Source organism: Amaranthus tricolor, chromosome 16 (genome assembly GCF_026212465.1).
Source record: "Amaranthus tricolor cultivar Red isolate AtriRed21 chromosome 16, ASM2621246v1, whole genome shotgun sequence".
In the NCBI taxonomy this organism is placed as follows: domain Eukaryota; kingdom Viridiplantae; phylum Streptophyta; class Magnoliopsida; order Caryophyllales; family Amaranthaceae; genus Amaranthus; species Amaranthus tricolor.
The window spans coordinates 17,408,782-17,424,946 of NC_080062.1; the positions used below are offsets into that span (position 1 = coordinate 17,408,782).

The 16,165-nt window shown below is 32.8% G+C and overlaps 2 protein-coding genes across 2 annotated transcripts; one reads left to right on the forward strand and one right to left on the reverse strand.

Moving 5' to 3' along the window:
• Positions 1-2,338: 2,338 nt before the first annotated feature.
• Positions 2,339-4,277, reverse strand: LOC130802579 (uncharacterized mitochondrial protein AtMg00860-like). Its single transcript, XM_057666591.1, has 3 exons — positions 4,170-4,277; positions 2,858-2,914; positions 2,339-2,746 (listed from the first exon to the last, which is right to left on the reverse strand). The coding sequence occupies exons 1-3, from the start codon at positions 4,275-4,277 to the stop codon at positions 2,339-2,341; spliced, it is 573 nt and encodes a 190-aa protein (XP_057522574.1).
• Positions 4,278-11,184: 6,907 nt separating this feature from the next.
• On the forward strand, positions 11,185-14,972 carry LOC130802932 (U-box domain-containing protein 40). The gene is made up of 2 exons (XM_057667056.1): positions 11,185-12,379; positions 13,975-14,972. The coding sequence occupies exons 1-2, from the start codon at positions 11,600-11,602 to the stop codon at positions 14,743-14,745; spliced, it is 1,551 nt and encodes a 516-aa protein (XP_057523039.1). The 5' UTR covers positions 11,185-11,599; the 3' UTR covers positions 14,746-14,972.
• The last annotated feature ends 1,193 nt before the right edge of the window (positions 14,973-16,165 follow it).

Consider the following 16,165-nt stretch of genomic DNA (forward strand, 5'->3'; position numbering starts at 1 on the left):
TATGATGTTCTAGAAGCTATTTTATGGGATATAAAACTTTAAATATCCATTAAAAATCATTTGGGGTATTTTTAATAATTAATATCGTTATTTTACCGATAAACCGAATAAAATTTATTTAAGTCCATATATGGTCACGAAAATCCATATAAATTTTTGAACATATATCTACTATTTATATAAGTGTCTCATAAAAGTTTCATGTCCAAAAGACATCATTTACTATTTATTTTATATTTTACCGTTTTCAAACTTACCGTTTATTAATAACCGAGTATAAATTATTAAGGTCCTTAAATGTCAACGAAACCTTTCCAAACTTTTACCTATTTTACCTACTGTCCATATGAGTATGTGATAAAAATTTCAAGTCTATGTCTTTGTTTGGTAATTATTTTATATTTTACCATTTTACAATTTACCGTTAAACAATTTAACGATTATTCAAAAATCATGAAAAAATTCCAAACTAAATATATTTTGGCCAAATCTTGTTGGAGACATTATAATATGTTTTTATTAATTATTTTTGATGATGAAGAGTCCATCTAATACCATGTTTTAAAATAAGAGTATTTAACACATTAAAATCCATTAAAATATCAATTTAACGAATAATCTCAACAAAAAGTATCTAAGAAATTTTCTTAACATATAGCTACTGGAAATTTCTTTTAAAATAAATTTCAAATATTTTCAAATTCATATAATCATTTCCATCGCAATAACTTTCACAAAGTAGTGTTAAACATGCCTTTAAACATACAATAATTTATAAAATCAACATGCATGATCACCACAATAATAATACATGTAATAAATTATTCCATACTCAAATTTATCATTTTGACATCATTTTTCAAGATTTAAGAACTTCTCTTTGAGAATTTTATTTTTTAAAAACAAGTTTATTTACAAACTTTCCCAACTTGTTCTTAAATCCTTTAAAAATCACCCTATGTGACATACCTCGACTACAAGCCTATATAATTATTCGGGTCCTTGCGCTTCAAGTCTCAACTCCAACACTTCAACTACACATATTGCATTCATCCAAAAATCAATAATAATTTTGAATTTCTAACATGCACTTAATTTTCCCTAGTTAGAGTTGTTAGACTAATACTTGTGATGATTTTAATATATTTGCAGTATACTTATTATGTTGAGCAACATACTTAGTTAAGTCCCATAATTTTACTTGAATCCTTTAAGTAACAAAATTTATATGTTTATGTAAATACATCTTCTTACTTATTATTATGGCCAATTTTTATAGATTTATAAGTGATGATTTTCTTAGTTTAGAGATAAAATACTCATTTTATAGTGATCTTAGTTTATAGAATGATTCATGTAAACAAAAAAAATATTTACAGGAACAAGTTTTAACAAAAACTAGTAGAATAAAAAAATGAACATAACTTACTCTATACTTGGTGGATTTCTTCAAGTTTGGTGTCTATGGAAAGCTCTTAAGATGAAGATTATTTTAATGGGAGATTTGAGTTTATAAACATTAATTTTTAGAAGTTTTAGATGGGTTTTTGAAGAAGATTTGATGAGAAAAGAAGGTGTTTTTGCCAAGAATTGTAAGATTGAATTTCTATTGTGCTTATGGATGAATTTAGGAGTAAAATGAAGAGTGAAAAAAGTTTGATGGAGCTGAAATTTGGACAGCAAATATGTCTTGATTTATCATGTTTGCATGCTTGTTATGATAGAGTTTTTGGGTAAGAACAAAAGGGGCTTTGGGTAGAGAGTTTGGTGGAGTGTGTAAGTGGGTTTTGGGGCTAAAATAGGGGTAATATGGCAGCTAAAGGCTGCTGTTTTAGGGCTGATTTGAGGTGATTTCTATCCTTAATTTGGTCTAATATGGTGTAAGAAAGGTTTATCTAAGATAGTTTAAGGTTTGAGTAAAAACTGTTGTATATTAACAAGTTATGTAACTTTTACTTCATGTTTAAGAATCACTTTTATGTGTATGAAATATTTAATTTATTCTCAACATGGGTAAATAATATTTTCGAGTAAGTATTATAATTATCCCGAAATGTTATGGGTAGTTGCTCAACTTTCAGTTTTACCTCCAAAGTTTATGTTACTTGTTACACTTCATAACTACATTACGAGTTGACAAGTTTCTAATCATCATAGAAAAATTTCAAATTACTACCATCACTGATTAAAATTTAATTAGTAATGAACAAATATATAAAAAAAATTAGGCGCTAAAAACGACTAATGAAATCTCATTAATCAAACGACTGTTTCATAGTGCCTCCACAACTTTAGAGCAAAGATCACTACAACAAGTCAATGTCGTGCACGGGATAATTCACCTCATTGGCCTCAATTGCCTCGATGCATAAGCTATGACCCTTCCTTCTCGCATAAATACACAACCCAAACCTTCGAATGAAGCATCAAAATAGACCTCAAATGGCTTGCTACAATCAGGCATTGCTAAAATATGGGCGGTAGTAAGTTTCTTCTTTAATTCCTCAAAAGCAATCATGTGCCTCTCAATCCACTGAAACCATATCCCTTTCTTCAACAACTCAAACATGGGGCGAGCAACCTTAGAAAAATTTTCAAAATATTTCCTATAGTACCCAGCTAATCCTAAAAAGCTCCTAACTTCAATTACATTTTTCAGAATTGGCCAGTCAGTTATCGCTTTAATCTTCTCAGGATCCACTAAAATTTCACCCTTAGACACAATATGACCCAAGAAGGAAATCTCCTTAAGCCAAAACTCACACTTACTAAACTTTCCATATAATTTTTCTTTTCTCAAAAGCTCCAGAATCGTCTTCAAGTGTTCTTCATGTTCTTTCTTGTTCCTCGAATATACCAAGATATAATCGATAAAAGCAACCACACACTTATCCAAATAAGGAGAAAGATACCTCTGCATCAAATCCATAAATGCCATATGTGCATTTGTTAACCCAAATGGCATCACTGAAAACTCATAATGTCCATATCGGGTTCGGAATGCCATCTTAGGAACATCCTCCTCAGCTATCCTCAGTTAATGATATCCAGACCTTAAATCAAACTTAGAGAACACCTGAGCACCTCTCAACTAACTGAACAGATCATATATCCTAGGTAAAGGGTATCGATTTTTAATAGTGATCTTATTAATCTCCCTATAATCAATACACAATCTTATTGTTCCATTGTTCTTCTTTACAAACAAAATAGGGGCTCCCCAGGGTGGCATACTAGGTCGGATAAAACCTTTCTCTAACAACTCATCTGTAGAAAAGTTAAAGACAACAAGAAGGGGTGGTGAATTGTGGTTTGATAAGTTTAAGTGATTTTGCCCTGTTTTTTGCGGAATTAGATTGCGGAATTAAAACTTAAACTTGATGAGCAAAAGTAGAAAGAGACAACACAATTTTTATGTGGAAATCTTCTAGGCCTAAATAGAAAATCATGAACCCTCGGGATTTCAAATTCTCTACTATGTTTTAGGCAATTGGTTACAATTACATAAAACAAATAAACAAAACTAGACCAACTTCTCTTTCTCCTTCTCCTTCTCTTTCTCTTTCTCCTTCTCTTTCTCTTTCTCTTGCTTCACACGAAGCTTCTCTCTTCTCCCCTAGACTTCCCCGAGTCTAGTTACAACAATTCTCTCAAAAACTCTTTTACAAAGGCCAAATTCATAAGAATGAAATTAATGAGTTGCACAAGAACCTATTTTAAGTTAATTGGCAATTTTTAGAGCAAAAATATTTCTTGTTTATTTTTGATCTCGTATAGACACTCCTCAAAAAACGGATTAAAGAAAAATGACTCATTTTATATAGGAGCTCACATAGCTAGTAAAAGAAATAACTACCCACTATATCCTTAATCCTAAAATTAAGCAAGAATAAGTGGAACTAGATTTTTGCAAGTAAAAAAGCCATGGTTATCCATCTAAAATAGGCAAGTTAGTTTTTCTTAATTAAACCCATAATGCAAGCGTATTTATGTGGAGAAAAATAAGGAGAAGTTTTCTCCATCTTTTAAAAAATGTGTCGGTTAATTTTAAGGAAGTTATAAAATTTTTTGCTAACTAACTTATTAAATTAATTATGCAAGAAATTAATTTCACCAATACATCAACTAAAAAATCAGAAAAATATTTTCTACAGAAATTTTCAGCTGACATTGATTCTTCTAGACCTGAGTCTTGGGAACAGGACACTGTCTCCATCAACAAGCATCGTCAGAATATCAAACTTAGAAACAGTAGACCTCCTATCTACATTTGACATCTTAAGTGATCTTCCTTATCTAACTTCCTTGTATATATTTGACATGTACAACGTACATAGACCAAGTCGTAGGCACTATCAACGATCTTTATTAAGACCGGATATCGACCTACACACAATCTCTAAAATACAGTCGTTTGTATTAAGTGTAGTCATCATCAAAACCTAAAAGGGCCAACATCATCCAACTGTTTCTTTAACTCAGCTAACTCAGCTGGTGCAAAGCGATATGGAGTCTTAGAGATAGGGGTAGCATCAGGCTTTAGATCAATATGGAAGTCAATCTCTTTACTTGGGGGTAACCAAGTAAATCCTCAGGAAAAACGTCAGGGTATTCACAATTAATTAGGGTTTTCTCAAGACTCAACTTGGTTTTCTCCTCATTACTTGCAATAAAACATAGATATCCCTTCTTTACCTGAACGATCTTTTCTTTACATAAAATCTCTGCATGATAACGTCCTAACCAGTCCATCCCCAAAATAATATCATATGTACCCTGTTCAAACACTATTAAATTCGCAGGCAGATGTTGGTTCGAAATCTCGAGAGGGAAGTTAAGAAAGAACGATTACATAAGAATGGTGAACCGTCAGGTAGTAGAATTTGGAGATTAAGTTTCTGAGGTTCAAGAGAGATTAAAGATTTACGAAGAAAAGAGGTAGAGATAAAATATCAATCGGCTCTAGAATCAAAAAGATGTGCAGAAGAATATCCAACCAGAAATAACTTTACCTTCAAACTCCTCATGCAGATTATCAATGTACCCACTAATGGCGTGTAGTCCAACAGTCTTCTTTCCTGAATTGTTCAGATTCCTATTACTAGAGACCCAGAAGTACCTGTAGCACCCGAACTCCCAACTCCTGGCTGAAAACCTGATCTACACTGAGTAGCAATGTGGCCTTCTTTCTTGTAATTATAGCAAATAATGTTGCCAGTGCAGTAACCCCCTCTATGATCCTTGCCACACAAACGACACTTCCACACTATTGGTTTTTACTGAGGCTGATGGTTGGAAGGGTTTACGCACCCAATTTTTGGGCTTCTTGCTCTTATTAATGTTGTTACCAGCACTAAACTTCATCTTGTTTGCACCATCTTCCTTATCAAAGATCCTCTCAAATATGAGTGCTCGATCATAAAGATCTCGAGATTCAGAGTATTTTCGGATTCCCTTCTGAATTTTAAGATTAAGACCCTCAAAGAAATGAGATGCACGAACTTTCTCAGTACTAACAATATCAGTAGCAAAGCGAGACAATTCATTGAATTTGTTGAACTACTCAATGACGGACATGAGACTCTGACGTAAAAGTAGGAATTCATTCTCTTAGTTGGTTCTAAAATAAAGTTACGATTTCTAAAATAAAGAGGTTCAAATCAAAATGATTATTTTATGAAAATGTGTGAGCCTAAGAAGGTGAGTCTCTTAGTTGGTTCTCGCAAGAAAATGAATCGAGATAAATAAATAAATATAATAATAATAAATATGATAATAATAATAATAATAATAATAATAATAATAATAATAATAATAATAATAATAATAACAATAATAATAATAATAATAATAATAATAATAATAATAATAATAATAATAATAATAAGAACAAGAATGATAAAAACGCATAAAACCCTCGTTGCTCAAAACCTAGCTGTCATTCTCCTCCCTCCTTCTCCTCCGTCTTTCTCTCTTCTCCCCTTGCGCCGTCTCTTCCTTTCCCCAACCAACAGCCGCCTCTTTCGTGACCACCAGCACCAGCTGCCTCCTCTTCCTTTCCCCACCAGCAAACGGCCAACAGCAGCAGCCCGTTTCTCTCTCCTAGCAGCAGCCACGGCTGCCTCTTTGGTTCCCCAACAGCAGCGGGCTACTATAAAGCCATAGCACCACCACAACACCACTTAGTCTTGACTCCTTTTTTTAATTGCCCCATTGTAAGCCTCTCAAGTTTACTCTAAGTAATCTTCCTAGTATCTAATTAGAATTTTACTATGTTTATGTGTTTGGTGTTAATTTTGTATGGTTGTCATTTAATCTTGTTATGGGTAAGAATTTGATTGATGATTACTTTGTTATTTAGTTTACTAGCTACTTGAGTATTTGAAATGGGTAATGGTTAAAAATATCATCTTTAGACATGAAATGATTAGTGTTTGATTTAGTAAGGAGATTGTTAATGGTGTGTGTGCTTTTATGTTATATTTTGGTGGTATGATGATTGTTGGATAATCTTACAAGTTTTTTTTAAGGCCTACTTGATTAATTAAATGTTGTTGTATGATAGTAGTAATGGTTAGTTGTCAATTGGGAGTAACAGTTGTTAAGTGCTGTGGTTTGATAGTTTGAATTATAAGTACCCTTGTTAGGTTATTAAAGTTATAAATAAATAGTTTTAGTAAAGTTATGAGCATAGAGTCAACTTATTGTTGAGAGTTGCTACATAGTATTTGATTATAGTTCTTTCTAACTTTGGAGAATGTAATAAATGATGTTGTGACTCAATAACCTTAAGAATTTTCGTTATTATCACATTAGTGCTATATTACCACCGTGAGATTTAAATGTGACGCACTATTCTATTTAATGGTAACGTAAATCTTTATGACTCAAAGTTAGTTGACGTAAGGAAACAGTTGACATAATCCTTTTATTCTTTTTCGATGGAAAGACTTGTGTTATTGTTGAATTGACGATTATGTTTGGTGTTGAATGAGTTTTGTACGTGCTAGAAGTAATTGAAAACTTGTCGTGAATGGATGATAGTGGTTACTTTGGCTTTTAGCTGGTATGACAAAGTAGTTAAAGGGAACTTATTAGTTCTATTCATAATTTATATAGGTGTCCACTTCATAAGAGGAAAGTAGAACCTTAGTCGAGTGATTTTTTTAACTTGTGGTCGTGCAGTGATGCTTGCAGGTACGTACACGCAATAATTAATTATCATATTCATCGTTTCAAAGTATTATCCATTTTTCATGATTATATGCATCGTATTAGAATTATACAGCGCCAGAAAGTAAACTATGCTAGCGTATAGTCATAATAGTGATATAGGCAAGTAGAATGAAAGCATTAGAAGACTATGAGAACATATTTCTATATAACAGGGAACGCACCATGGTTGTGTGTTATAGTGAGTGATTTCCCACTTATTGAGCCTTGATTTTGATTATTTGGGGTGACTCAACTGGATTATGTCCAGTTGATTTAGTAGTCCCCTAGGTGAGATCCGACGGGATCACCTTAATGTGTTAGGCGTATGAGCATGCTTGGGTCATTGGACGCCGGATGGCCGATACCGTCCCTTGACCGAGGTGTTACCATGCGGGCCTTGCAAACCCCAATATGGTGGCCTCTTCACTGGTTTAGTACTCCAATGTGTTAGTTTTTCTCGAAGGTAGGACCCGAGAGGGTCAGATGGAGGGGGAATAAGCTCATACTTTGCCATGGGCGCCGGATGGCTGATAATGCCCTTGGTCGTGTCACTATGCCATGAATAGAGAAAAGATCTACTACCTTTGAATATACTTCGAGAGATTAGTAGTTTGAAAGAGAAATTATGAGTAAAGAGAGGTGATTCGACAGATGAGTAGACTCGCTATTGCCATACTATATCGTTGTCTATAGTTTTGTTCAATGACTATAATTGTTATGAGTTATTAATTACTGACGTGTATGTGTTTGTTGTTGTTTGTTCATGACTCCCTATGATGTTCCTGCTATGTTACATCTGACTATGGTCATTATGTTGAGCAGCAGGAGGATCATAGTTTGACATGACAGGTATAGGAGCTTCTTTTTCCTTGCATTGGGGGAAAGAGTGGAGTGTGATCGTAACAATTGTGTACAAGTTGTCTAATGCTTGTAGCTTCTATATTACTTGTAAGGTCTTCTTTTTGGGATTGTATAATTCCTTCGTATGGAGCCATGTAACTCCTTGTATGATCCATAGTTTCGCTGCGTAGTTTTTGGATGTATAGTAGTGAGAATACTTCTTTGGTATCCGTCAAACCAATGCGTTAACACTTGAACCACGATCCTCGTCAGAGTTGATGATTTGAGAAGCCGACAATGATTCGTTCCGTCGTGACATATTTTTGAAAGGCATTAAAGGCCTTAGATTAGTTTAGTTATGTTATCCATTTATATATCCTTGTCACATCCTCAGTTTTTAGCAGAGATGCTGCCGAAATTTCCACTTACCCACCTTTTCAATAAATCTTTAGCGCTATTTAAATTATTTTCTCTTTTCTTTTCTATGTAACACCCGAATTTCCTCCCTTCCTTCACAATTTCTGGTTTCGTTTAAGGGGTTAGAAATTCAAGGGTTTGGAAATTCAAGGGTGTTACAGTAAGAGTCTGGCTAGATTAGGAACGAAGTCCTATATTCAACTGTGGTGGGATTCATCACCCCTCCAATACAATTATGCTCGAGCTTCTACAGGATAGGTAGCTAACCCCCTGTCTTACACTGCATTTTACGTGCTGGCTAACACGGGTGCCGCGATTTTACATGTTAGTCCATGGTTCGTCATTACCTTACTATTAGGGTCATTCAACCAATACACAGATAATTTCACACAAGCACATCACATTTTATCGCTAAAAATTTCCATTTTTGACTTTGACAATCTTAGGTGAAAATTTTCCTTTATCTAATATAATCATATTGAATTTAGCTTTAAACCCTTATAAATTTTTAGTTTAGCATTTACGCTTAATATTACCTCTAACTTATAACTTAATAATTCATTTGTCGATGCCAAATAAAATCACTCTCATAATTTAATATTCTATTAATAGTCATTAAATTAATATTTTTCACGAGTGGCTACAAGTCTTATTTTACTTGGAATAAACTATTAGAAGCCAATATTACCTAACTTTAATTCAACAAAACTTATTCTTTCGCTAAATTAATTATTTTATTTATAACTCCAATTTAAATTTTGTAACTTTTACCGAAATCAATATTTCAAGTAAACATTATAGTTCTCATAAAATTTTATTTTTCATTGTTTTTAGTTGCAAGTCAATTAATTTTTTATAATTTTCTCAAAAAATTAAATATTTCAAGTAAACTTTACAATTTTCACAAATTCAGTTTTTTTAGTAACATTTTTTTGACTTCACGAGAAATAAGGTTTCAAGTAACTTTGTAATTTTCAAAAACTTTAATATTTTTAGTTTTAATTCAAGTGAAATTTTATAAATTCACGAAAATTAATATTTTCAAATAAACTTTATAATTTTCACAACTTCAATATTTAATGCTTATAAAAGGTTGATCACAAATATATTTGTAACTTATTATAAATATTTTGTAACTTATTATATTATCTAATATATAAGTATTTATTATATTATTTATATTTTGCTTTCATTCATTTTTTTATTTATAGCCTATTTTTAGAATATTTTCCACCTATAAACAACTAAATGTAATTCATCATAAAAAATCATAAATTAAATAATTAACATAATCAATTAAAAATAGAAACTTATACTCTTTAATTTAGAAATTTGGTATAACTTTGAGGACCCTTAAATAGCAACATTTTTAATATAATCTTAGTTAATATAACATGTTCATAGGATTACACAAAAAACTAAAAAAAATTATTAAACTAACAATAACATACTAAGAAAAATTTTAGCATGAACATACTTAATATATACCTAATATAACACAAAAAAACATACTAGTATTAATTTACACTTAATATTTCTAGAATAAAATTTTTAACCCAAATTCCTAAACAAGTTTATCCTAAAATATTATGAACATAAACATAATTAATATAATATAATCATAATTTCATCAACTAAAATCCTTAACTTAACATGTTTCGTACTCAGTATATTATAAGGTAAATATAATGTAAAATTCCACATAAACAGTAGGGTAAGAAGTTATATACCATATTAAAACCAAGGATTAGTAAGGATTAATACTAAATACTAATTAGAAAAATAATAAGTAAGGTCCTCCAAGCTCCAGTGCTCCAAAAGTAATGTTCTTAGAAGCTCCCAAAATAATTTTCAACTCCAAAACGATGATGATTTAAATTAGTGTTCTAAGCACTATCCAGCTAAAATTGTCTTCATCCAAATTAATTTTTAACGTTTGTAAACTCAAACTGATTTTTAACGAACTGCTGTAAACCCAAACCAATTTTAGATTAAAACAAGTCGAAACTCCAAAAATTTTACGATTAATTTTAGTGTATCAAATTATTATATATTTATCGAATATTCAATAAATTTGTAATTTGTCAAAGGATTAATGTTTGAATTTGTTAATTATAAAAACCACACTCTAATAGATCGATTTTTAATTATTGAACTTTGAAGTATAAGTGATTCATATTCTATTATATTATAGTATTGTTAGTCCAGGGTCCGGATGGGGTGTTTTTTTATTATATTATAGTATTATTAGTCTATTAGAGTAAAATATATTTTCATTAATAACTTTTTATAAATATATAGTTTCATTTATACTTCTATAAAAGTATCAATTCAATACTTTGTTATATCAAATAATGGTCACATACTCATATACACTATAAATGTTTGCAACCGACTCTCATTTGGAAAGCTCGAATTCAATTTTTGCCATGAAAAATCAAACAAATATAGGCCAATGACAATTCAAATCCAATTCACACTTAACTCGTATTTCAATTGGTAACCAACTATTGCAGACTCAATAACGCAAATAAAAGTTGTTAAATTGACCAGTAACTAATCGATTTTATCCGAATATGGCCTGTCGTGACATAAAACCGAAAATTCACCAATTTAAAGTTCAATTGAATCAAATGAGGTTCAAAATGGATCTGATTACCTATTGTGTAAACCCAAACAAGGGGGCCTCAAAATTATTGATTTCACTTTTTGAAAAATACCAGCAAATCATAAATCATAAACAAAAATGAAAAAGGCAAAACCATAAAAAAGGAGAAGAATCTTATAAAGCTAAACCCTTTACAATGGCGCGTACAATCGCTAGCTACTACTACATTGGATTATGATTGGTATCCTTCCACCATAACCAGTTCAAATCCCACTATAACTACTAATTCTATTCGTTTTCTTTAGATCTTCTTCTTCTTGCCTTCCATTACCAACCAAATTTAATCTTCTCAACCTTCTAACTCTTGCACTCCCAATTTTCTCCTGCATTTTCCGCGTCTAAATTCATCTTTTGCCTTTTGTTATCTATGGAAATTTCAATTACAGTTTGTAAATCTTCTTATACTGTCATTTTCTAATTATTTCGTAGAATTTCTTCAAGAAAACACAGATAAAGAAAATGGGTACTGGGAAACACCGTCTTTGGAAAGGTTCAAGCAAAAAAACTACTACTAGTAAGCCTGAAGATGGACCCGTTGAACCACCGGCTGAGTTCGTATGTCCGATTTCTGGGTTACTCATGGCCGACCCTGTGATTGTTTCTACGGGTCAAACATTTGAACGAGCCTGTGTTACTGCTTGCAAATCTTTAGGTTTTAAACCCACTTTAAATGACGGTTCTATACCCGATTTCTCAATGGTTATCCCCAATTTAGCCCTTAAAACCTCCATTTTTAACTGGGTAAAAGCTTCTTGTTCTAGTCCTCCACAACCCCTTGAAGTCTCTGATGCTTTAAAGATTTTGAAGTCATCATCAATGGTGCCAAAAGAGAATGAAGTTGGCGTGTCTGGTGAGTTAATTGAACGGGTTGGGGAAAACCCAGGTTCGAATCTTTTACAACACTCCGAAAGCGAGTTAAATCGGAGACAAACTCAATTTAACTCGTCCGAGTCATTGTCAGGATCGTTCAGAAAGACGCCATTAATGTTAGCGATTCGACCGAGTTGCTACTCACCGTGTTCATCGAGTTCTGAGTTTGAATTACCCGAGTCAGGTACGTGCGACGATGATGGGTACGTGGCAAAATTAAGAAGTCCACACGTGTATGAGCAAGAAGAAGGATTGATTGCGTTAAGGAAGATAACCAAGAATAGTGTGGAGTCTCGTGTTAGTCTTTGTACTCCTCGTCTTCTTTCTGCTCTTCGATCTTTGATCACTTCCAAATATTCTGATATTCAGGTAAATTTTTATATAATTTTGTATAATTTTTAATATTATTGAAGTATTTATGAATGCAAAATGTTGGGCATTTAATGCTTTGAATCTTTAAAATTTTCCTTTGGACATTGTAGAAATTCAATTGGGTCAATTTGATGATGTGCATATTAAGTCAAGATTTGTATGAATAATTATCAATGATTAATTCTTTCTAATGTTGATGTTTTTAAGTCAAGATGGGTATTTTTCTATTGATTATGTCATTAGGAAATGTTACTTAAATTGTTTTAAAATAATTGAGATAGTATGATATTGAATGTGCATTATTTTGATATTGTATTTGCATAATTTTTTCCATTGATGCCATAGTGAAAAAATGTGGTAATGGTCGCGATTGTGGTAACGGGAGTGATAGCGATTATTGAACGCCAAATTATCGGTCGAAATCATAAGATATGATTTGATTCGGCTTAAAATACGATTTTTTTAAGATTTTTACAACACGGAAAATATCAGTTTGTTTATTGACCTTGTTTTTACTCTATGATTGATGCCATCTTTCTTTGAAACTACTTGCCATTCCCAATTGTTTTGCTATTATACTTGATACTTTTTCGATTTTGGTCGATTGGTGATAAGTTTGAAGCCTAAATGCATAACTTTTATGCTTCTTGTATGGATTTTAAATTCCTCATACTAATTAATGATGGGTGTGATCAATTTATGAAGAACTTTCTAGATTTCTTCACGCTAGGGTTGTTAATGTGGAGGGGTATACCCACTACACTTTCCATCCCCAGGACTCCATCCATGCCCAATCAATGCGAATCCCTGCTGCATCGCAACAAGGATGAACCTAAGACCGTCCCCAAGCCATTGTCCTATCGATTGTCCCCATCTCCATCCCCTTGGATCCTCGCTAGCCCCACCCCCACTCCCCATATTAATGAAAATATACAACCAAATGTCGTGAATAATTAAATAGACACGTTTGGCATTTAATTTTAGCAATAGTAGATACATTACATTATTGGCACTATTTATCGTTCAAGCTTATTTTATATGTTGCGGGCGGCTAATGTGTAAGGAAAAAGTATAGTCAAGTGAGATCTTGTTTGAATCGTCTAATCGCATATTTTCATAATATTAACTTTTATAATTTTAGATATGCATAGTTTATTATATAAATGATCAAAATAACACATTGGATTGCGTAAAAAGTCCAATGTAGCAATTATAATGAAATGGATGAATTATTATACAATTATATTAAAATATTAACAATGATGAGTTGGCAATGTGCGGAGTGGGTTTAGCTTAAGCTCTGTCCTCATCCCGTGCCCATGGTAGGTACAATTTCTCATTCTCATTTCCGCCTCATCTCCATGGTGGTTATGATTACCCATTGCCATCCATACCTCATTCCTTTGGTGGATATTATTCTCGTTCCCTAATCTGCCTCACCAACCACCAAACTTGGTTCCATGACTACTCTATTGGGATGACTTGATGCAAGGCAGTATTTGCTGTGTCTTTAGTACTTAAATATGTGTTTGACTGGTAATTGCAATGCTTACAAAAGCAATATTGAAATCTGTAAATGGAATTTATTTCAGGTGAACTCTTTGGCATCGGTGGTCAACTTGTCCCTTGAAAAAGAGAACAAACTTAAGATTGTAAGAGCGATGTTTCTTCCTTGTCTAATTGATATTTTGAGAGGGCGATTTCATGAGGCGCAGGATCATGCTTGTGGTGCACTCTTCAGCTTAGCTCTTGATGATGGGAACAAAACAGCAATCGGAGTTCTAGGTGGATTACAGCCATTGCTTCATATCATGATGAGATCCGAGAGTGAACGTGCCAAGGATGATGCTGCATTAGCTTTGTACCATCTCTCATTGGTCCAGAGCAACCGGTCAAAGATGGTAAAATTTGGTTCAGTCCAACTACTACTTGGCATGGTTAGGTCGGGTCAAATGCCTGGGCGGGCCTTGCTAATATTATGCAACTTAGGAGCCTGTAGTGAAGGGAGGGCTGCCATGCTCGATGCTGGTGCAGTTGAGTTTTTGGTGGAATTGCTGAAGAAGGGCAAATTTGATTCTGAGTCAACTCAAGAGAGCTGTGTTGCAGCACTTTTTGCATTGAGTCATGATGGGGGGTTGAGATTCCGAGGATTGGCCAAGGCAGCCAGGGCAATGGAAGTGCTTAAGGATGTTGTTGAAAGGAGTAGTAGTGAACGAGCAAAGGATAAGGCAAGACGGGTCGTAGAGCTATTAAAAGCAAAGGAGGAAGAAGAGGAAGTAGATTGGGAGAAATTACTCGAGTTAGGGTTACACAGTCGAAGCATACCTCAAGGTCAATCATGCCGGAATTCTAGCAACTTTTGAGTGTTTAAAATGGTGGTTGTGTTGATAAAATTGGTGTTGATTTTGATATTTTGATATGTGATCGTAAGTGTAAATAATTGGTTTGTTAAATGTTGATCATTCTTTGTTATGCTTTGAAAAGGTTTATGAAGTCTAGAAATGGTTAGTTTGAGTTGTATTAGCTTTTTGAAAACTTTTGTAATACAGCTCAATTTAGCAGATGAACAGGTATTTTTTGTTGTGTGCAATCCGAGTCTAGAAATGGCTTCTATCATTTTGATTCCTGTTTTTTCACGTGTTTACCCACACTTTTTGGTGCCTTTGAATTAAGATTTTAATATGGTGGGGATCATCATGATGATGTTTGATTTATATTCTGTAAATGCCAAAATTTTTAACAAAATGAATTTTTTTTTTTTCTAAAAAAAATTACCTAAAGTGAGCTTAGGAAAATTTAAATTTTTTTAAAAGTGTCTCTCAGCCTAGGCATAAGGAATGACATTGTTCGATGTTACTAATAAGTAAGGTTATTAGGATTAGGATTCTACCTAGGATCATTGAGGGAATAGGATCGAAATCCATTGAATCGAATTGTAAGATCGTGTGATCATACAAATATGCATTTATTGTGCTTTGGAATAGTGATAATTAATTATATTGTTATTTTTTTTTAAGCTTTAAGGTGTAGGTAAAAGCTTATTTGACTTTATCTATTAAGTTTTCAAAATGTACTTTTAATAAATATTTATAAATTGCAAATCAAGAAAAACCTGACTTTAATTGTGGTATTTGACTATATATATATATATTTACACATTAGTGATATGTGGATCATATGAAAATATTATACGATTAAAACTATCCTTGTACGATTAAATCGTTGGATCGTAGAATCGTGTTGTGATCTTACCTTCTAAATTCTTGAGTTAAGTAGGACCACATGATTCTATCACATTAATATCTTACCCACGATCCGAATCGGTCACTTATTTTTAGATCGTAGGATTGTAGAATCGTAAATTAGAATCAGAATTCTAATAACTATGCTAACAACGGAAAATTACTAAAAAAGGGTCAAAAGGCTAGCCTAGTAGGGCGACTGTAAGGTTGACTTTTTGACTTGGATGACTACCCTTAATTTAGATGTTAATGGCCTGTTGTTAGTAACAGCAGGCAAAAACTAAAATTAAGTAAAAAAATTAGCCCAATAATCGCCTCTGTTAAAAACAACGGGCAATTATTAGGTTGACTTTTTGACTCAGTTTTAGTAATTGTCTGCTATTTGTAACAGTAAACAATGCCATTCCTCAGGCTCAACAAGCAGATGCTTGTTCTGGGGCATAAAATTATCCCAAGCTCACTTTGGGAACTATTTTAGAAAAAAAAAAGTATTTTGTTCAAATTTCCTGTAATCCTTAGTAAAAAAGAAGCTTGTCATTTA

What these genes read in the sequence shown, in the direction of transcription:
- LOC130802579 (XM_057666591.1), bottom strand. Translation starts at nt 4,277, where the DNA reads ATGTCAAATGTAGATAGGAGGTCTACTGTTTCTAAGTTTGATATTCTG. An exon ending in TCAGGTCTAGAAGAATCAAT is followed by an intron (nt 2,915 to 4,169) that starts GTCAGCTGAAAA and finishes GATTTGATGCAG; the next exon opens with AGGTATCTTTCTCCTTATTT. An exon ending in CTTTTATCGATTATATCTTG is followed by an intron (nt 2,747 to 2,857) that starts GTATATTCGAGG and finishes TTTTGGCTTAAG; the next exon opens with GAGATTTCCTTCTTGGGTCA.
- LOC130802932 (XM_057667056.1), top strand. Translation starts at nt 11,600, where the DNA reads ATGGGTACTGGGAAACACCGTCTTTGGAAAGGTTCAAGCAAAAAAACT. An exon ending in CCAAATATTCTGATATTCAG is followed by an intron (nt 12,380 to 13,974) that starts GTAAATTTTTAT and finishes AATTTATTTCAG; the next exon opens with GTGAACTCTTTGGCATCGGT.